The sequence below is a fragment of the Protomyctophum parallelum genome, assembly GCF_964188405.1.
Source record: "Protomyctophum parallelum genome assembly, chromosome: 16".
NCBI lineage: Eukaryota > Metazoa > Chordata > Actinopteri > Myctophiformes > Myctophidae > Protomyctophum > Protomyctophum parallelum.
This window is the reverse complement of record NC_139711.1, coordinates 38,231,826-38,250,418: the sequence shown is the minus strand read 5'-3', so window position 1 is coordinate 38,250,418 and position 18,593 is coordinate 38,231,826. Positions and strand designations below refer to the sequence as shown.

The 18,593-nt window shown below is 44.8% G+C and overlaps 1 protein-coding gene across 2 annotated transcripts in view; it reads left to right on the top strand.

Annotated features, from left to right (window-relative positions):
* Nucleotides 1-18,593, top strand: part of afap1l1a (actin filament associated protein 1-like 1a) — a 49,228-nt gene that overhangs the window by 25,873 nt on the left and 4,762 nt on the right. For both annotated transcript variants that reach the window (XM_083786445.1, XM_083786444.1), the window contains exons 2-16: nucleotides 3,137-3,262; nucleotides 3,454-3,537; nucleotides 3,657-3,793; nucleotides 4,720-4,903; nucleotides 5,874-5,969; nucleotides 6,620-6,837; nucleotides 7,043-7,222; nucleotides 8,836-8,919; nucleotides 10,792-10,867; nucleotides 11,582-11,698; nucleotides 12,451-12,662; nucleotides 12,903-13,048; nucleotides 13,402-13,474; nucleotides 14,450-14,513; nucleotides 18,075-18,242. In XM_083786445.1, the coding sequence (XP_083642571.1) occupies nucleotides 3,137-3,262; nucleotides 3,454-3,537; nucleotides 3,657-3,793; nucleotides 4,720-4,903; nucleotides 5,874-5,969; nucleotides 6,620-6,837; nucleotides 7,043-7,222; nucleotides 8,836-8,919; nucleotides 10,792-10,867; nucleotides 11,582-11,698; nucleotides 12,451-12,662; nucleotides 12,903-13,048; nucleotides 13,402-13,474; nucleotides 14,450-14,513; nucleotides 18,075-18,242 (1,965 nt within the window). The remainder of the gene's footprint in view (nucleotides 1-3,136; nucleotides 3,263-3,453; nucleotides 3,538-3,656; nucleotides 3,794-4,719; nucleotides 4,904-5,873; nucleotides 5,970-6,619; nucleotides 6,838-7,042; nucleotides 7,223-8,835; nucleotides 8,920-10,791; nucleotides 10,868-11,581; nucleotides 11,699-12,450; nucleotides 12,663-12,902; nucleotides 13,049-13,401; nucleotides 13,475-14,449; nucleotides 14,514-18,074; nucleotides 18,243-18,593) is intronic.

Here is an 18,593-nt window from a genome sequence, read left to right as displayed (position 1 = left end):
CTCACTCACTCACAAACACTCACTCACACTCACACTCAATATTGTTACATAGAGGCCTCCAAAGACCTTTGACACACACCTCAATAAATACACTGCGTGCCTGTGTGCATGCATGTGGATATACAGTATGTGCTCATGAGTTGAAGTGTGTGTGTGTGTGTGTGTGTGTGTGTCCTGTGGCTGACCTCAGTAGGAAGCATGGCTCGGTGAACCTTTTAATGTTGAGCGACCGTGAAACTGGGACAAGAGGAAGGAGAGAGAGGAGGAGGGGGAGGGAGCTGTGTGTGTGTGCGTGCGTGTGTGGAGAGCGGGAGGGAGCAGGCCCGCTGTGCCAGTGGTGACTGTGCTACAGTACGTTGGCAGCTCTCATGTAGGATGACACTGCTCTGATGGGAAACGTGATACTGTCTCTGTGGATAGAAGGACATTAACAAGACTTTAGTGGTTGCAGCAACAAGGATTAACCATTGAAACACTCTAGAACCCGACCTGAGTTGAAACTGTACTTGTTTCCCTCTACACCAAATCTCTTTGCCAAAAATACCCATGAATCTGAATCTATCAGTGGTTACCCTTTACCCCCCCCCCCCCCCCCCACACACCCCCCACCGGCCTCTACACCAAAATCTTGTCAAATAGCAGATCTACAACAGCGGCTGTTACTCCCAGAACAGGAATGCTATAGGCTTAAATCCTAAAACTAGTTAAACACACAGTTAATCTAGTAATCATGTGGTGCAACATTTTAAACATGGATTAAACCTAGACCAAATACAATTTAAGCCTGGATACAATCTAGACTTTTATATTTCACTTCAAACAGGGATTTGTTTTAATCAGGTTGTATTTTAAACCATAATCAGGGATTCATTCTATGAACTGTGACTAAAAGAGGCCAGCTTACTGTACCTACAGTAAGGTGTATAGAAATTCCTCATGGGAATGATAGCCTAGCGGGATTGGCTCAAACCATTCAGGTTTTACGAAGATGATGGATTTGATAAATGGTAATGATGGATCATGGATCAAACTAACAGTCAGACCAGACAGTGAGAGGAATTCTGCTGTTCGGCCAATGCAACAGAGCTACTGGAAGGCCTGCTGAGACTTTATGCAAGTGAGATAAAGTAAGACAAGATAAGAGCTTTATTGATCCCGTGAGGGGAATTCTGTCACCAGAGTCAGCACAGCAGTAGTAGGCCTACTCCACAGTCCACAGTATACACACAGCCTCCCCAACAACGCTTGCATTGTAATTATGAGAACACACACAGTAACCATGTCAGGTTGTGTCCTAAAGCCCAAACAACCGCACCGTAAGGTCAACCACACCAATGCAACTCCTTGGGAGGAAAAGCGTTTTAAGGTCAACCACACCAATGCAACTCCTTGTAACTCAAGGAGTTGCAACTGGTGTGGTTTGGGCTTCAGTTAATGCACTGAACTTCAGAGCTAAAAAGACCATTGAGGGTCAGAGATCAAAGGGCGGCACTTGAGGAAAGGTCCTGGTCAGGTCAGTCCTGGTCAGGCTAGACTGTCAGTCTAGCCTGTACTTTTTGAGATATGGTGGTTGGGATCGGGCCGAGTACTGAGTACTGACGGAGAGATGGAAGGAGCCCCGCCGTTTTGCAGGGCTAATCGGAGAAGAAGAGACGACAGAGGAGATGGACAGAGGGAAGAATAGAAATGTGAGCTGGGTTTGATGTCATTAACAAAGGGGTTGTGTGCTTGCTTTGGTTCAGTTCTGGATGAGTTGAGTTACTCAGATGAAGGAGGACTCACACACACACACACACACACACACACACACACACACACACACACACACACACACACACACACACACACACACACACACACCATGAGCAGGTCCAGGATGACTTTGGTTCTCATGCCTCGCGGGTGTCCAGCGGCAGCAGCAGCTGAGAAGAGAAAGCCAGACGGTTTATTTAAAGTCTGTTCTCAAAACAGGGAGTGGTCCGGTCCCTCCTCTCACATCAACATATGATGTGAATCATGTATTCCCACATAACCTGCTGACTCCACAAAGCGTTCCAGAGCCTGAGGACCCTCTCGCACTCTGTGTGTGTGTGTGTGTTGTGAGTGTGGGTAGCCTCTCTCCCTCTTTGTCTCCATGCAGCTGCCTGCATTGTGTCTGTGTCGGCGTTTGCTTAGGTACGGCGTTTCTCTGGCCTCCAGAGCAGCAACATCTGCTGTTAGATAAAGATCAAGACCCTGGGAATCGAACCGTGCCTGCCTGCTGGTGTACTTTGGCCCCTGGCTTTGTACTGTAGCTCCGTGTTGTGAAGTGGCCCTTCCTTCATTCAGTCTCGCAAGCTGTCTGAACCACATTTTCCTGCCAACATCCTTGAGCTCGATGCCGAATGCAGCGGAGTTCCAATTACTGTCGCGGAACTGAAAATCGCAGTTGATTGATCTGTCTGTATGCAAACTCCATTACAGTATGCCTGTATGTCCATGTTGATCAATTTGACTACTACCACCTAAGACCTAAACTCAGTTTTTATATTTTCTTTCATAAATCAATGCTGTTGAACACCCTTACGTCTGTGTTGGTTAAAAAATATATCGAACCAATGGAAAGTATTAAAAAGTGCTTTGACAAAAACCTCCTAACTCCACTTGAGCGGGATGTTGTTTCATTTCCCGCAAAATGAACATTTTGGATTTAAGTGGTTTCTTCCAGACAGCAGAGATATGCCCATTTTACAGTGATATTTTTGGTAATTATACATTATATTTATTCATGTCCAATCAGGTGGCCAGGTTCGTCTACAGGTCTTTAAGTGTATTAAATGCTTTTAGTTCTATTGTTGTTGCTGTGACATTGTTTAGTCTGGGAAGGTGATGGAGTGAGGCAGAAGGGAGAGAGGCATGGCGTTTGGGTGACATATGATGAACATACCTGTGGAACAAACAAAGAACACGCAGAAACGAAAGAAGAAGGGATCCCATCCTTCATCTAACTTGTTTATTTTGCTCACGTTGACATGTGTGCCCTGCCTGTCCGTTATCCCGACGCTTTCCGCTGACCATTGCCCCTCCTCCTCTGTGTGTGTGTGTGTGTGTGTGTGTGTGTGTGTGTGTGTGTGTGTGTGTGTGTGTGCGTGCACAGCGATGGAGGTGTTGGTCAGTGAACTGGGGGTCCTTCTGAAGCTGTTGGACCAGGAGAATCTGAGCTCCTCCACCCAGGAGAAAAAGACCTGTGTCCGCAACCTCCTCCAGCAGATACAACCATCAGGTCAGTCACTAGACACACACTCATTCATTATAATATCAACCTCCTCCAGCAGATACAACCATCAGGTCAGTCCCTAGACACACGCTCATTGATTGTAATAACGACGTGTTTTATTTATAGTGTATATAGCACAGTTCATGAAGCATGAAGTCATATTAATTATGTTATTTTGTCTGTGTTCTCTGTTCCAGTGTCAGGAACCGATTACATTTACATGAACTCATCCGTGTACAGAAATGGCACCAGTTTTGTAGAATCCCTCTTCGAGACGTTCGGTGAGTTTTGTCTCCGCACTCGGAGCTGTGGAGCTACAGATGACACCCCCGTGGTATCACATTGTCGTTTCCAACTCCGAAATTGAGTGGAATCCTGTGCTGTGTTTTTGACATGACAGACTGTGACCTGGGGGAGTTGAAAGACGCCTCGGAGGACCTGAAGCAGGACCCGAAGACACGCACACAGACCCAAGACACGACCACGTCCAAACTGGACCCGCGCACACAGACCCAAGACACGTCCAAACAGGCAGGTGTCCCAAAATATCCTGAGTGAATCGCTTAATTTGAACCCACTTGAATCCCGATATTCTGGGGGTGGACATTTGCCCGAAAATAACCGATCTACAAGCTGCACAGCACATCGCAACGAGACGCGTAGCGATGTGCTGCGAGCTTGTACATTGGCTAGTTCCTAGATTTGATTTAGTGGGGGGAAAATGCCGCATACAGAGGAGACTGAGGTCAAGTTGACTAAGTATAAGGGTTTAAGTGATGTGAATGTCATCCATATGCTCTCCGTTATGGAGGAGGTGTGAGGTGTGTGTGGCTAGAAGACAGATGGGAGCTTTGACAGAAGTCTCCGGAGTGAGGCTCACTGTCCAGCTGCGTGCCCCCGTTACTGTTACAAGGTCGTCCATCTTTCTGTCACTCCCTGTCCATACGACATGTCACTCTCCCTCTGAGACCACTGACGGACTCCCTGCACAACTATTAACTCACACCCCTTAATATCTGTGATATGTGGGAGAGGCCGATGGAGAGTGAGAGAGAAAGAGAGAGAGAGAGCTGCACTCCTTTCCTTTCACAGGGTATTTCCACTAAAACACCTACTGTGAACTTGTGATTTATTTTTGTGCTGTAATGGGATCCTTCCTTGAGCTCTCCGAGGCCATCTGTCTACTCTAAGGCCTTGACTGATGTACTGTAAGTGTATATATGGATATCTTTATAAACTGATCTTTTGCTCCAGCTGTTTAAAAAAAAATCACACTCGTGTGAAGTGAGTGACTATATGACTACAAGGCTGGGGGCTGGGGGTGGGTGATCCCCGAACCGAAGGGGGATCTTAACTGCTCCACCATCGGCGGTGGGGACCGACTGAACCTTCCTCCGTGTCGGCGGGAAAATGAGAGGTTTGGTTGAGATAAGTGTGTTTACGCGTCTCCTCCTTTTCTCCAGGGCTGCACTACGGACCCCCCAGCGGTGCCCTCGGCCGACCCCCCTCCCCCTCCCCCTCTGCCCACAACCCCTCACTCGGCCGACTCCCCTCCCCCTCTGCCCACAACCCCTCCGCCCGAGGATATCTACGAGGAGGCGGTGCCCCTCAGCCCCGGCAAGCTGCCCGAGTACATCATCAACCGAGGTCAGTCCCCGCGTGCGTCCCCCCTCAACCGCTGGGGGAAAGTAACTACGTACATTTACTTTAAGTACTGTACTTGTGTACAATGTGCTTTTACTTAAATGGTAAATGGTGCATTTATATAGCGGCTTTATCCAAAGCGTTTTACACATTCACGCGCACATTCATACACCGACGGCGGGGGAAACCATGCAAGGCACCAACCTGCACACCGTGAGCAATTAGGCCGGGGTTCAGAGTCTTGCTCAAGGACACTTCGACACTAACTCTGGGGGAGCCCGGGATCCAACTGGGAACCTCACGGTTGCCATCCAGCTGTTCTACTGGCCACTTTACCCCTGAGCCACTGCCGCCCCTTTACTGGAGTATTTACAATGTACTATACTTTTACTTCCACCCCACTACGTCTCCGAGGCAAATATTGTACTTTTCACTCCACTACAATTATGTGAACATTATTTCACTTTAGCCCTATATATATTTCGGTCATTTGGTACATTTTGATATTGATACTTTTGTACATTTACTCAAGTAAATTTTGAAATCAGGACTTCAAGTTTTCTGAAAAACTTCAAATATTTATATAGCAGCATCAAAAATGTTACCTTTTATAATACTGTACAGAACCCCAAGAGGGGTTCCCGTCCAAAAGGGTTAGAACACCAAAAGGGGTTCCCGCCCAGAATGGATGTGAGTACATTTTCCACCACTGCCCTCAACCCTACAACCTAACAGGGTCCTCCTCGTAATCGTAGCAATCATTTCAGCACTATATAAAACTTGGGAATTTCCATATTTTTTCTACTTTTAGCACTTGATCCGGTGCACTTTGATCATTCAAAATTTACAGTAGTAGCACTTTGCCAAAACGTAGTTTTAAAAAAAGAAGGGAAAAAAAGTGCTCGTTAGTTTAATTACAGGATGACAGAACACAGGGTCTAATTAGTGGTTGTTGTCATGTGATCCTCTCCAGGCAGCTCCAGCCCTCCCAACTCCATAGAGGACTGCTACGAGGATGCTGAGAGCAACTACCCTCCCACCTGTATCGGCTCACGACGCAAGAACTCATGTAAGAACTCCATTACCCACAAACCAACTGCACATGATTATAAACAGCAGGTTTATTTGCCAAGTTGCTGGAAGTCTTATGTCCACACGGACAACCACAGATGCACGTGTGCACCGCACACGCGCACACACACACACGCACACGCACACACACACACACACACACCTTGTACATCTGCTTCTTCTTTTTTTACATTTTTGAAAAATCTTGAAAAGTGTGAGAACTACTTTCAAGTGTGAGAACTTAATGGCTTAACTTGTTGATTTTGTCAGCAATTTATTTTCTTTTTGTTTCGGTCATAGTCTTTTGAATAAAGTTTAATTTAGTCATTATTTTAGTCGTGTGAAAAAGTATAGATAAACTGTAGATTTAGTCTTGGTTGCATGTTGAAAATAGCCAATCTACAAGCTCAGAACGCGTCTATGCATTGTGAGCTTGTAGATCTGCTATTTTCAGAGCGGACCACCAAACAAGTGCAAATAAACAAACTCTTTTCCACTAGTGTTAGTCTAGTTTTTATGCGTTGACGAAATTGTCAATATTTTTAGCCATCGTCAGTGAAAGAAGGTAGTCGAAGAACATTTTTCATCATAGTTTTAGTCTACGAAATCAACACTACTTAAAAGTTGAAACTTTTCCTCTTTCCCCAGACAACGACTCTGACGCGCTGAGCAGCTCCTACGAGTCGTATGAGGAGGACGAGGAGGAGAGAGGGCAGAGGGCCCGACTGACCACTCACCAGTGGCCGTCCGAGGAGAGCTCCATGGCGCCCGCCAGAGACTGCCACATATGTGCCTTCCTGCTGCGCAAGAAACGCTTCGGCCAGTGGGCCAAGCAGCTCATAGTCATACGAGATGACAGACTACAGGTGAGCTGTTGGACGCACGCACGCACTGGATGTTGTCTGTGATTTTGGATATTGTACTATTTTGATATGGTATACGTACGTGTTCAGATAAAAAATATAAATATTGGATCGTGAAAAATCGGTATCGGCAGATAATATTTCATAAAATATTATTATTTGGAAGATCTTTGTGCAACCTGTGTCTCTTGTGTGGTGTTCCTTGCAGTGCTTTAAGAGTTCTAAGGACCTCTCTCCGTATGTGGAAGTGCCGCTGCCCCAGTGCAGCGTGGTCTACGCCCCCAAGGACAGCAAGAGGAAGCGGCACGAGCTCCGCTTCACCTTACCCAACGGGGATGTGATGGTCCTGGCCGTGCAGAGCAAAGAACAGGCCCACAGGTGGCTCAGGGTGAGGCTCACACACCTTTACATTTAGATGTGATGGTCCTGGCCGTGCAGAGCAAAGAGCAGGCCCACAGGTGGCTCAGGGTGAGGCTCACACACCTTTACATTTAGATGTGATGGTCCTGGCCGTGCAGAGCAAAGAGCAGGCCCACAGGTGGCTCAGGGTGAGGCTCACACACCTTTACATTTAGATGTGATGGTCCTGGCCGTGCAGAGCAAAGAGCAGGCCCACAGGTGGCTCAGGGTGAGGCTCACACACTTTTACACGGACGGGTGCTTGTCTTTGGTCCAAAGTATTAACAGTACAACAGGCATTAGGCCGACACCCTACCCAAAACACAAACATAATATCACAGGAAGCCATGGGTTATAGTTTTAACCTGCCACGGGTTCGTTTTAACCTGCCACGCATGTCGGGAGCCACAGGTTAGTTTGAACCTGCCATAGGTTAGTTGTAACCGGCCATGCATGCTGGGACTGTTTAACCACCTGGCATTGGAACCACAATCCACGCTCTTATAAACAGGTTCTATTACATAAGATACAAGATTCCCAAATCTGAAGGCTTTGTATCTTATTTGTATAAGAAGTTAAGAGAATCTACATGTCCGCCAATGGGTGTCTCTACAGTCTGGAACGTCGATTTAAAGAGTTGGCAGCGGCCGACCAATTGGAAAAGAACTTGGGAAAATATTTCTCTCTCATCACGAAATTATAACTATCAAATGTTGTATTTCAAATTTATCCAAAGATTCTATCTGACTCCAAGAAAACGGTTCCAACTCCAGCTCTGTACGACACCCATTTGCACCCTATGCAACAATAATAGTCAATCGTTTTTGGTCTAGAGTTTCAGAAGTATTATCTGAGGTAATGGGCTAGAATTCCCTTCTTGCCTAATATTTTCCTGTTGAATGATGATTCAGCGATTGGGGCTGACAGCTGCAAAAAAACTGCTCGTCCTAAGATGGAAACCTCCCCATAAACTTGAGATCTCACAATGGATCCTCTCATTAATGGACATGATCTCTCTGGAACTCTCCATAGCTCGATCCAATGGGGCACAAGAAAACACACTTGACGTCTTATCCACAGCACTAGAAAAACTTAAATCATGCCAACGTCTCTGATGACTGTTATTTTCTCCTTTTTAATTAGATTTTTCCAATTGTAAAATATCTGTCTTGCCTTATTTACTATTATTATTATTATTATTATTATTATTATTATTATTATTATTATTATGTATTGTAACCCTGTATCTGTTTTGCTGTTCAACCTGTGGGGTGGGGTGGGGGAAACCCCCTTTTTTCTTTCTTTTAACAAAAAATAAAATAAAAAACTTGATCACAAAATAAAAGGTTCTATTACACTCTAGAACTATATTACACTCTATACTTCGAGTATAGATTGTTCCACCATTTCTTTGTCTGTCAATTACGTGAAAAATATTCGTAACCAAGTTGGAGAAGGCCAGGGGTAGTAGTAATTGTATTGCATCGTTTGGTTTTTGGAGTGTATTCTCTGATTAGAATCAAGACTAAATACACAGACAAATCCCAGAGAGGAAGCTGTTGTCATTGTTACAACGAGTGACACCTGTGTCATGTGCCACAGGTGGTCCGAGAGGTGAGTGGCAGTGGACGAGGACCAGAAGAATCTTCATCTCCCAGCAGTCCCAGGAAAATGGAGCTCGACAAGGTAGTGTCACCTGCTATGTATGTCCTCCATATGAAGCACTCGGATTGACCTGCTGTCTTAACATACTGTACTGCCTGAATGTGTATTGTTATTGTGTGAATGTACATACATTTTTATTCCTATATGTGCTGTATCATTAGTTGTGCATCAGTGGTTTGGCATGTTCCGCTTATTCTCTGCGTGTCACTTGATATGCATTACTGTCAACCAATTTACAAAGCATTCTGTGGGTTTGTTTGACTTACAATGAAGCCAAAGTTTTGCCTTGATTTCACTATGGTATGAAAATCAACTTACAGTCATATCAGAGTGCCTTCCTTTAGTGCAAGGATATCGGATATCAGAGCAAGTGCTATGAACCCTAGGAGATAACCAACAACAGGCTATGTGGTCGAATAATTTCTACTAAATGAAAACCCAAGTATGTCAAATTGTACAAATGAAATTCAAACATCCATGTCTTCTTAACCACGCCAGGATGTTTAGCCTAACATTGACCCGATTATTGACGTATGTGTGGTAACATTGTAATGACTATATGGAGAAAATCCAAATCTAAAAATGAATTCATTAATGGACAAATTGGGTTCCTATATAATTACGTATGACATTATGGCTGAAGCTGAGCGATCGTTAAAAGTGTTTAATGTTAGGTTGTCCCAGGCCATATTGCAAAGCCAATTTCCTCATTTGCGAGAGAGCATTTCTGAGTCTGAAATAAAGTGGATTTTTTGTGGATGTTTGCATCTGCCTAATACCTCCAGTGCTGACATCAGGGAAAGTAGATTATAAATAACAATTGGTGTTTGACAGATCGGTAAAATACTCTCGAACTGTTTGGTTAAAGTTAAAGTTAAGTTACGTTTTGTAGCTGCCTTTGAAAGCAAAGTGTAGATTGGATGAGTAATTTACTGTAAAACAGACAATGACAGGGCAGCTGTGGTAGACAGTCAGTCAGAGCTGCAAACGGGAAACATCCGACATCTCCTGATTAGAGCTTTTCACACAAGACGAATGAGAGCTTTTCACCCAGGCGGAGCTGTAAATTACACAGCAGGGTCATAAATACCGGGGGAGAGAGGGAGACGCTGCCAATAGGGGAGAGAGATGACTTTACTTTATGTTTATTATGGGCTGTTTGCTGGAGCTTTATGTGCTCCACTGGATTTGTGTGAGAGAAAGTAAGGGAGGGTTTGAATGAAAGAAAGAAGGAAGGAAAATTAAATCAAATTAAAATTAAGAAAGAAAAATACAGCAGTTAAAAGAAAGTTATTGTTATTTCCTCACCATATAAATGGCTTTGGACTTTCAGCTTTCAGACGAATATCTTGGAAAGTGAAAACTAGATGTTTAGTCTGGGGTAATAGTTGGGGTATAAGGTATACTTTATTATCCCCTCTGGGGTAACAGTTGGGGTATAAGTTATATTTTAGTATCCCCTCAGGGAAATGTTTGACCCATCCTAAGAGTAGTGGCAGGTCTTTTGTTTGGGAGGAAGCCAGAGTGTTAGCTCATGTTGCTTCTCTATTATAGTACACTTTACGGCAGTCCTCTACAGTACCCTTTACGGTACACACCATGCGCAGTGAGCGCCAATAGACTTGTGTGAAATATGGGGGGAAACAAAGTTTCCATGTTACTGCCGGGAAACACTGAATAAAGTGAGTGAAACTGAATAAACGGCGTGTTTATAAGAGTACCTGCAGGAAACATATTATACGAATAGCGAAAATAGACAATGTAGACAATGGAAGTGAAATATCCAGATATACTAAGTGTGTGTGTGTGTGTGTGTGTGTGTGTGTGTGTGTGTGTGTGTGTGTGTGTGTGTGTGTGTGTGTGTGTATGTGTGCACGTGTGCTCTTTCTTCAGAGGTTATGTGTGGAGAAGAACACGTCAGACTCTGACATCATGGGTATTTGTCCAGGAGACAACTGCAGGGAGAACGGTGAGATATTTAGTTTAACGCCCTCTGAACATAAACCACATTTCATCTCCTCGACTTCAAATCTCTCTCAATCGCTTTACTTTCACGTGTTGGCCTTCGTCATCTTCCTGGAGGTTAACCTCCCTTCAGAAACGCGGAGAAGTCATCACGCGAACCAAAGAAATAACAGACTTTCACACACAGGTCACAGACGACCTTAGGCCACTTTTACAACAACGGTCTCCAGAGAAAAGGGCCAAGTCCAGTTGCGTTCAAAAAAATTATCCAGCCTTTACACAGAGACGCAACAGTGAGTGAAAACGCTGTAGTGTGCATTCCAGGTGGCTAGGTGGCGCTGACACACTGCCAGATAGACCAGGCACGCATGTACTAGAACCACCTTCCGTTCTATTTCCTATCACGTGGCTGTTTGTTTACATTAATCATCACTAGTCACTACATTTGTATTGGTAGGATGAGGTGAGGGAGGTGAGGGAGCACTTGCTCATTCTAGGAACTCCAAATATCGCCTACGGCTCTGTAACAATTTAATAAACATAAGCGCTGTGAGCCCACGTGAGACGGGAGGAGCTGCCATTTTCAAAGATTTCCACTCTGGAAGGAGTTTTCACTTTGTTGCGTTTTCACCCCCCGAAAATGCCGTAAACGGACACATGCAAACGATACCTTATTTTGCCAAGAACCGTTGGAATGAGCCGTGTGTTATTCTTCCAGGTAAGGTGAAGAAAGGGCCTTTTGCCGGCCGCAAAATCACGCGCATCATCAGCTTCTCCAAGAAGAAGACCCCTCGAATCGGTGACCTCCGAACAACCTTCAAAGACCCTCGTCAAGGTATGGGACCCTGCTTTTCTCTCTGTGTGTTGTTCCATCCCTGTCTTTAGCCCCTCACTCTGTTACTGAAGTGTGTGTGTCGTGAAAATGTGTGCAAATCTATTCTTTCACAGCAACGTTTTTCACTCAAATCCTTGCTTCTGGGGGGTCCCTGGAACAACATATTTTCAGATGAGGGGTCGGCAGGCGTTTATTATTTTTTGGGGGTGGGGAGGGTCCTTGACATGAAAATGTTTGAGCACCACTGATATAGAAACAATATATTATATAACGGTTTAGGATTCAGGAAGACATTTGTTCTTAATGGTATGTACTGTATATTTACAATTTAGACATTTAGCAGACACTCTTAATCCAGTGATTTACAGTAAGCAAGAGCAACACAGACTGTGAAGACAAATATCCTTCGGGACAATAAAGATTATTATTATTATGGTAATACATCAAATACATATAAATAGTCATCAAGGATCATATAAGCAAGCTAAGGCCCTAACATCCGACTAACAGGAGGAGGATATATCAGTGGTTCCCAAACCTTTTAGCCTGTGACCCAAAAGAGAGATGTTTGCCCGACACCCAAACTAGTGAAAATAGCAGATCTACAAGTGAGCGTGTAGATCTGCTATTTTCAGTACTTCTTAAACTTGTGTTTTCGAATTGATGCAATGTCCTAACCTCCTCCTGTGCGTGTGTGTGTGTGTGTGTGTGTGTGTGTGTGTGTGTGTGTGTGCGCGCGTGTGTGTGTGTAGGCTCTCTGTTGGTGCTGGTGAACCAGGTGTGGCGCGAGCAGTGGTGCTGCCTGTGGGGCAGTGCCCTCCACTTCCACCAGGAGAAAGGGGACGTCCGGACCACCCTTCCGTCCCTGCCCCTCCACGGCTGCGAGGTGGTCCCGGGCCTGGGACCCAGGCACCCCTTGGCCTTCCGCATCATGAGGGGCACCACGGAGGTGGCTGCACTGGAGGTAGGTCGAATACTGTACTGTACTGTACTGTACTGTACTGTCTGTCTGCCCATTTTCTTTGTCTTTTTCTGATCTCTGTCTGTCTGTCTAATTCTCTCTGTCTGTCTGTTTGTCGTCTGTTTGTCTTTCACTCTCTCCCTCTGTCTCTGTCCCTGACTCTCCCCCTCTCTCTCCCTCCCTCTCTGTCTCTCTCTTTCTCTGTCTCTCTCTCCCCCCTCTCCCCCCCTCTCCCCCCTCCAGGCGTGCAGCTCAGAGGACCTGGGCCGGTGGTTAGGGGTTCTGTTGGCAGAGACGGGTTCGTCCACAGACCCAGACTCTCTGCACTACGACTATGTCGACGTGGAAACCATCGCGAACATCTGTGACGCTGCACGACACTCCTTCCTGTAAGTGACAGACAGGGCCACTCCACAAAGCCGTGGATGTCATGGCCACGAAATTATATATAACGAATTATACCATTCTGTTATGCTTATTGTTGCCACACTGCCTGTCTTTGGGCACTGTACATAGGAGTAAGATACTGATTATTGTTCTGAATGATTGTTATATAGGCTTGGAACTTGGATTATATATTCTGGAAATGTTTTGGAAGTGCATTGGTAAAAATGTGTGGGAACACATCTACTATTAATTAATGGAATGTCTTAGATTTGTCCTAACCTCCTTGTGTGTGTGTGTGTGTGTGTGTGTGTGTGTGTGTGTGTGTGTGTGTGTGTGGTGTCTTTCTGTCTGCTAGGTGGGCCACATCCTCCAGCAGCACTTCCACAGACTCCAGGACATATGACGAGGTCCCTCAGGAGGAGATGCAGGTAAGACACACACACACACACACACACACACACACACACACACACACACACACACACACACACACACACACTAACTACCATATGCACACACTGCCCAGGTCCAGCTGATCTGTGTATAGGGAATAGGGATCAGTGCCCAGACATAAGGGTTTACTTTGATGTGCGTGCGTGCGTGCGTGCGTGCGTGCGTGCGTGCGTGCGTGTGCAGCTGTTGAGGACAGTCTCTGTCTGAATATGATAGTACCAATCATTCATTTAAACAGGCCGTTCTCTGTTCCATGCCTGTCAATGACCATCCTTTGTAGGGCTGTGTGTGTGTGTGTGTGTGTGTGTGTGTGTGTGTGTGTGTCTGCAGTATCATATGTGTGAGAATATGGCTGATTATGTGCCATGAATGTCTATGTGTGCATGTGTAGGAGCAAGACTGTGTGTGTGTGTGTGTGTGTGTGTGTGTGTGTGTGTGTGTGTGTGTGTGTGTGTGTGTGTGTGTGAAAAGAAGAAGAGCTCAGTGCAGCTCACCCTGGTGAAAGGTAGTCAGAGGTCACGTCAGCTTTATGTCTTGTAAAGTCTCTTAACCTTTCACCCTGACTGCTCTTACACATAGACGTACATCATCCAGACAGCAGAACACATACATACAAACATGTTACTCACATGTTACACATGGCATTTCAGATCATATAAATATGTTTTGGAGACTTTATGACAAAGATACTATTCTAAACAGGCATATTATTTCTTTGTGAAAATATATCCAGGGTCCATTTGTTTCCAAAATAAGTTGTGTTCAGTTATTTATTTATTTCATTTCATTTCATTTGTCTGGAGGAGTCTCAGTCAAAGCAAATTATAATTAAAGCAATAATGAGTGACATTCATTTTCCTTAATCTTTCCATCTTTGTTCCGTCCTGTCTGTCCTCCCACATGGTTTGATGTTTGTCCTCCCGTCCGTCCCCGTCCTCTGTGGGAAACAGACCAAACATCGCACCGACTCCGACAGGAACGGCCCACCGGTCTCCATCAAGCGCTCCGGCTCAAGTAAGCGGGACTTCACAGTGTCATTTTTTTAAGTAATTTTTTTGTTGTAGCTTTCGCCTTTATTTTATGGAGGGACAGACAGTAGGCCGTTGGGATCGGGAGTCGAACCCGCAGCACACTGCCAGACTGGATTACCAGCCAAGGTGCCTGGCCCAGGCCCACAGTGTCATTTTAATGTAACATTTTGAACCCATGGAGACCTGAGACCAGATTCTACAAATGTCTTCTAAATCATGACAGTATTCTGAAAAACCTATGTTTCTATATCAGTGGTTCTCAAATGTTTTCATGTCAAGGAGCACAAATATTATATATAATTGGCCGCCGAAGTCCATCTGAAAATATATTGTTCCAGGGACCCCCCAGAAGCATATATTTGCGTTTAACACTTTCACGATTTTTCCAAAAATAGCAGATCTACAAGCTTGTAGCGTGGCACTCAGTGCTAGGCTATGATCTTGTAGATCTGCTATTTTTCAACAGCTAAAGTTTAAAATGGAACGTTATTTTTGACCAATCTGTACGGAGTATGTTAATAATACAATCAATATATAACTAGCACAACACTCTTTCATTGTTAGTTAGATTCTGGTGTTGGGCAGGACACCTGCTGGCTGATAGCTATTATTGCAGCTCTAAATGATCAACAACATCCATTCCATGATTTCTATTTTGAAATGAGTGGTAGAGCTTTGATCTCCCAACTATGGGACATCCAGCTTTGATCTCCCAACATATGGGACATCCAGCTTTGAATGCCAGCTGGGACGTGAAGCTTAGAGGTTGCAGCAAGAGTTGAAAGCCATTTTAGAAGTTTCACAAGTGAACATCGCACTGTTGTCCAGGTGGCTCAGCATTAATATCCACACGGCACGCATGCACGCACACACACACACACACACACACACACACACACAAACAAGCTTGTAGATCTGCAAATCGAGAAAATGTGTGCAAATCTTTGGATAATGTATTCTTTTAAAGCTAACATTTTAACACGAATCTTTGCTTCTTGGGGGTCACTAGAAGAAGAGATGGGGGTCAGATGCCAAATACATAAACTTTTGGGGGTCCTTGACATGAAAATGTTTTAAGAACCACTGATATAACACAGTAAATCAAAGCAGCATTTTATCCTACATACTGTAGTCCCAGATCACATGCACAGAAACCTTGTATCTCCATATTTCCTTTTCTTTTTTTTCCATTAAAACTAAATCATTATTTTATACTGCTGTGCAAGAGTAGTGAAAATAGCTGCTATACGCAGCTCACATTGTGTCCCATGATGAGCATGTAGATCAGATATGTTGGCTTGGCTATCTTTTAAAGCTTGAACCTTCTTGAAATGTTTTGTCCCATAATATCATGTTTTCAAATAGCTAAAGTATAACATAATGCTTTTAACCCATTTTGACCTGAGATCAGATTCTAAAACTTCCTTCTAAATCCTGACAGTTCTTTGAAAAAGCTATGTTTCTATATCAGTCGTTCTTCGATTTTTCAAAAATAGCAGACCTACAAGCTCGTAGGCCATACCTACGCTATAGCCTATAATCCCCTTTACCTACGCTTGGTGTCTGGTACCACTTGGTATCCGCTGCGTGTCACAGTCCTGCTATATGAGCTCCCATCGTCTGTAGTTCCATGCTGAGTATCCCTACATCCTCTTTCCGGGACTTTCCTTTCACAATCTTGTCTACTTTTACTTTTTGAGTGGTGCAACCACTCCAAGGAACAGCAATGTCCGTGTGTCCCCCTATGTACCTATGTGGCCATGAGCACCAGTATATGACTATTAGTACCAGTAGTACCAGTACCAGTATTAGTGCTGCACTGTTGCCTGCTAATGAGAGAGAGAGAGAGGAGAGGAGGGGGGGGGGGACAAAGGGGAGTTGCACCACTCAGTTCACACGGTGTGAATTTTTATAATTTTTTTCAATATTCCGAAACCCCAAAATAAACCCATCCTCCGGTTAAATCTCTTTTTGAGGGGCGCTTGCATAAGCTTTGTGTGTTTGTGTGTCTGTCGTCCGTATGAGCACGGAATGTGCTCATCAGATTGGCTGAGCACGGAATGTGATGTATGATGATAAGAGCGCGGCTCACTTTTCATAATAATGAATAATGATCGTTTCTATTAAACTTTCTGCCGAGAGGTGCAAGCCGCCTAGAAGAGTGTCGGTCCGTCCGTGTTTATGTCCCCCAAGTTGTTGTGTTTTACTACACCCATCGGTGCCACATTTCTTGTGCACCGCAATCCCTGAATCTATTTTCCACCCAATTGGATGTTAAGAAATCCAATTCACTGATTGATAGTTTTACTTGGAGGGCCATTTCACCGCTGGAAGGAACTGCAGTAACTCAATGTTAATCGTATCTGTAGTAGATAAAAGTAGCACAATTTGTACTTTGCGCCCTATGGCCAGAAAAATAATGAAGTCTGTGTGTTTGACTACTAGGGTTTGACTGGATTGCTGAATTCCTACGATGACCATAATGCTTTGGTGCCCTCCTTGTGGAGAAGGGAGAGGCTGCATGGATGTGTGACTTGACAGGAATGAAGAGAGACCACATTTTCATGACAAAGTTTGGTCATCAACATAAATCTAAAAACACATATTACACACATAAAACCCCCCAGAAAAGTGTTTCTTGTGTCCTAAACATCATTGAAATAAGATCTGGTTGCAAAAGGGGTGAAGTGGCCCTTTAACTCATTCAGGACAGGAACCCCTTATGTTATAACCTACTTTTAACTATTGAAAAATAGCAGATCTACAAGCTCATAGCGCGTCACTGAGTGCAGCACTACGTTCTTGTAGATCTGCTATTTTGTTTTTTTTATTGTGAAAATCTGGCACAAATCTTAGTTTAAATATATATTCCTTCATAGCGAAATCAAATCTTTGCTTCTGGGGGGGTTGCCTGGAAAACATATTTTCAGATGGGGGTCGGCAGCCAATTAGATATATATATATATAATATTTTTGGGGGTCCTTGACATGAAAATGTTTGCGAACGACTGACATAGAAACATGGGTTTTTCAGATTTAGAAGGACTTGGTAGAATCGTAAATTCTCCCATACAAGGCGATGGGACTGCTACGGGGCCGTGGGTGTTAGCAGGGTGTTTCTCAGGGCTGTCTGTGGACGTTCCGACACATCAAAGGCCTCCCCTGCTCCGCGGAGCCCCCTGAGAGCCTCGGGATGTAACGTGAGATTTATTGGACAGTCGCATTAGATCCACCATCTCCCCTCCTGACCTCCGTCCTCTGACGCCTTTATTATCTCCTCTTCTCTCTCGTCTCTTTTGTCCTCCTGCTGGAATATGAAAGTCATGTTATGTTCATATTATAGGTTCAAGTTCGTAGGCCGTCGCGCTCTCTCTCTCTCTCTCTCTCTCTCTCTCTCTCTCTCGGAGAAAGACAGAGAAACTGACGGAGACGGAGAGTTGTGTGAGATGCTGATGTCTCCTTCCCATGACCCCTAAACGTTTGACACCCCTCACCTCTAACCCCCCACCACCTCCTTCTTCTGACCCCCCCCCTACCCCCCCAGATGCCAACCAGTATGGGAAGTATGGGAAAACGAGAGCGGAGGAGGATGCCAAGCGCTACCTCCAAGAGAAAGAGGAGCTGGAGAGAGGGAAGGAGGGCATCCGCACGGCCCTGGTCGCCGTCAGACAGGAGAGGAGAGAGGCAAAGGAAGAGTTGAAAACAGCCACAGGTAAGGCCCCCTTGCTTCAGAACGGTGTTAGGTAGAAATCGTTTGCTGCAGGGTCTCGCCCCTTTAGACGAGAACAGCCTTATCAGGAGGTGGAAAACTTTGAAAACGCTGTATCCTCCCGTCTCCATGTAAATGGGCAAAACGATGAATCCGCAAAACTTGTGACATCATGGCTCATGTGGGTTCACACCACGCATATGTTTATTACATTGATACAGAGCCGTAGGTGATATATGGATTTCCTAAAATGAGCAAGTACTCCCTCGACCCGCTCATCCTAAAATACAAATGTAGTGATTAGCGATGGTGAATTTTAACCATGATGTAAACATGATCTTGTACTGGGTGACT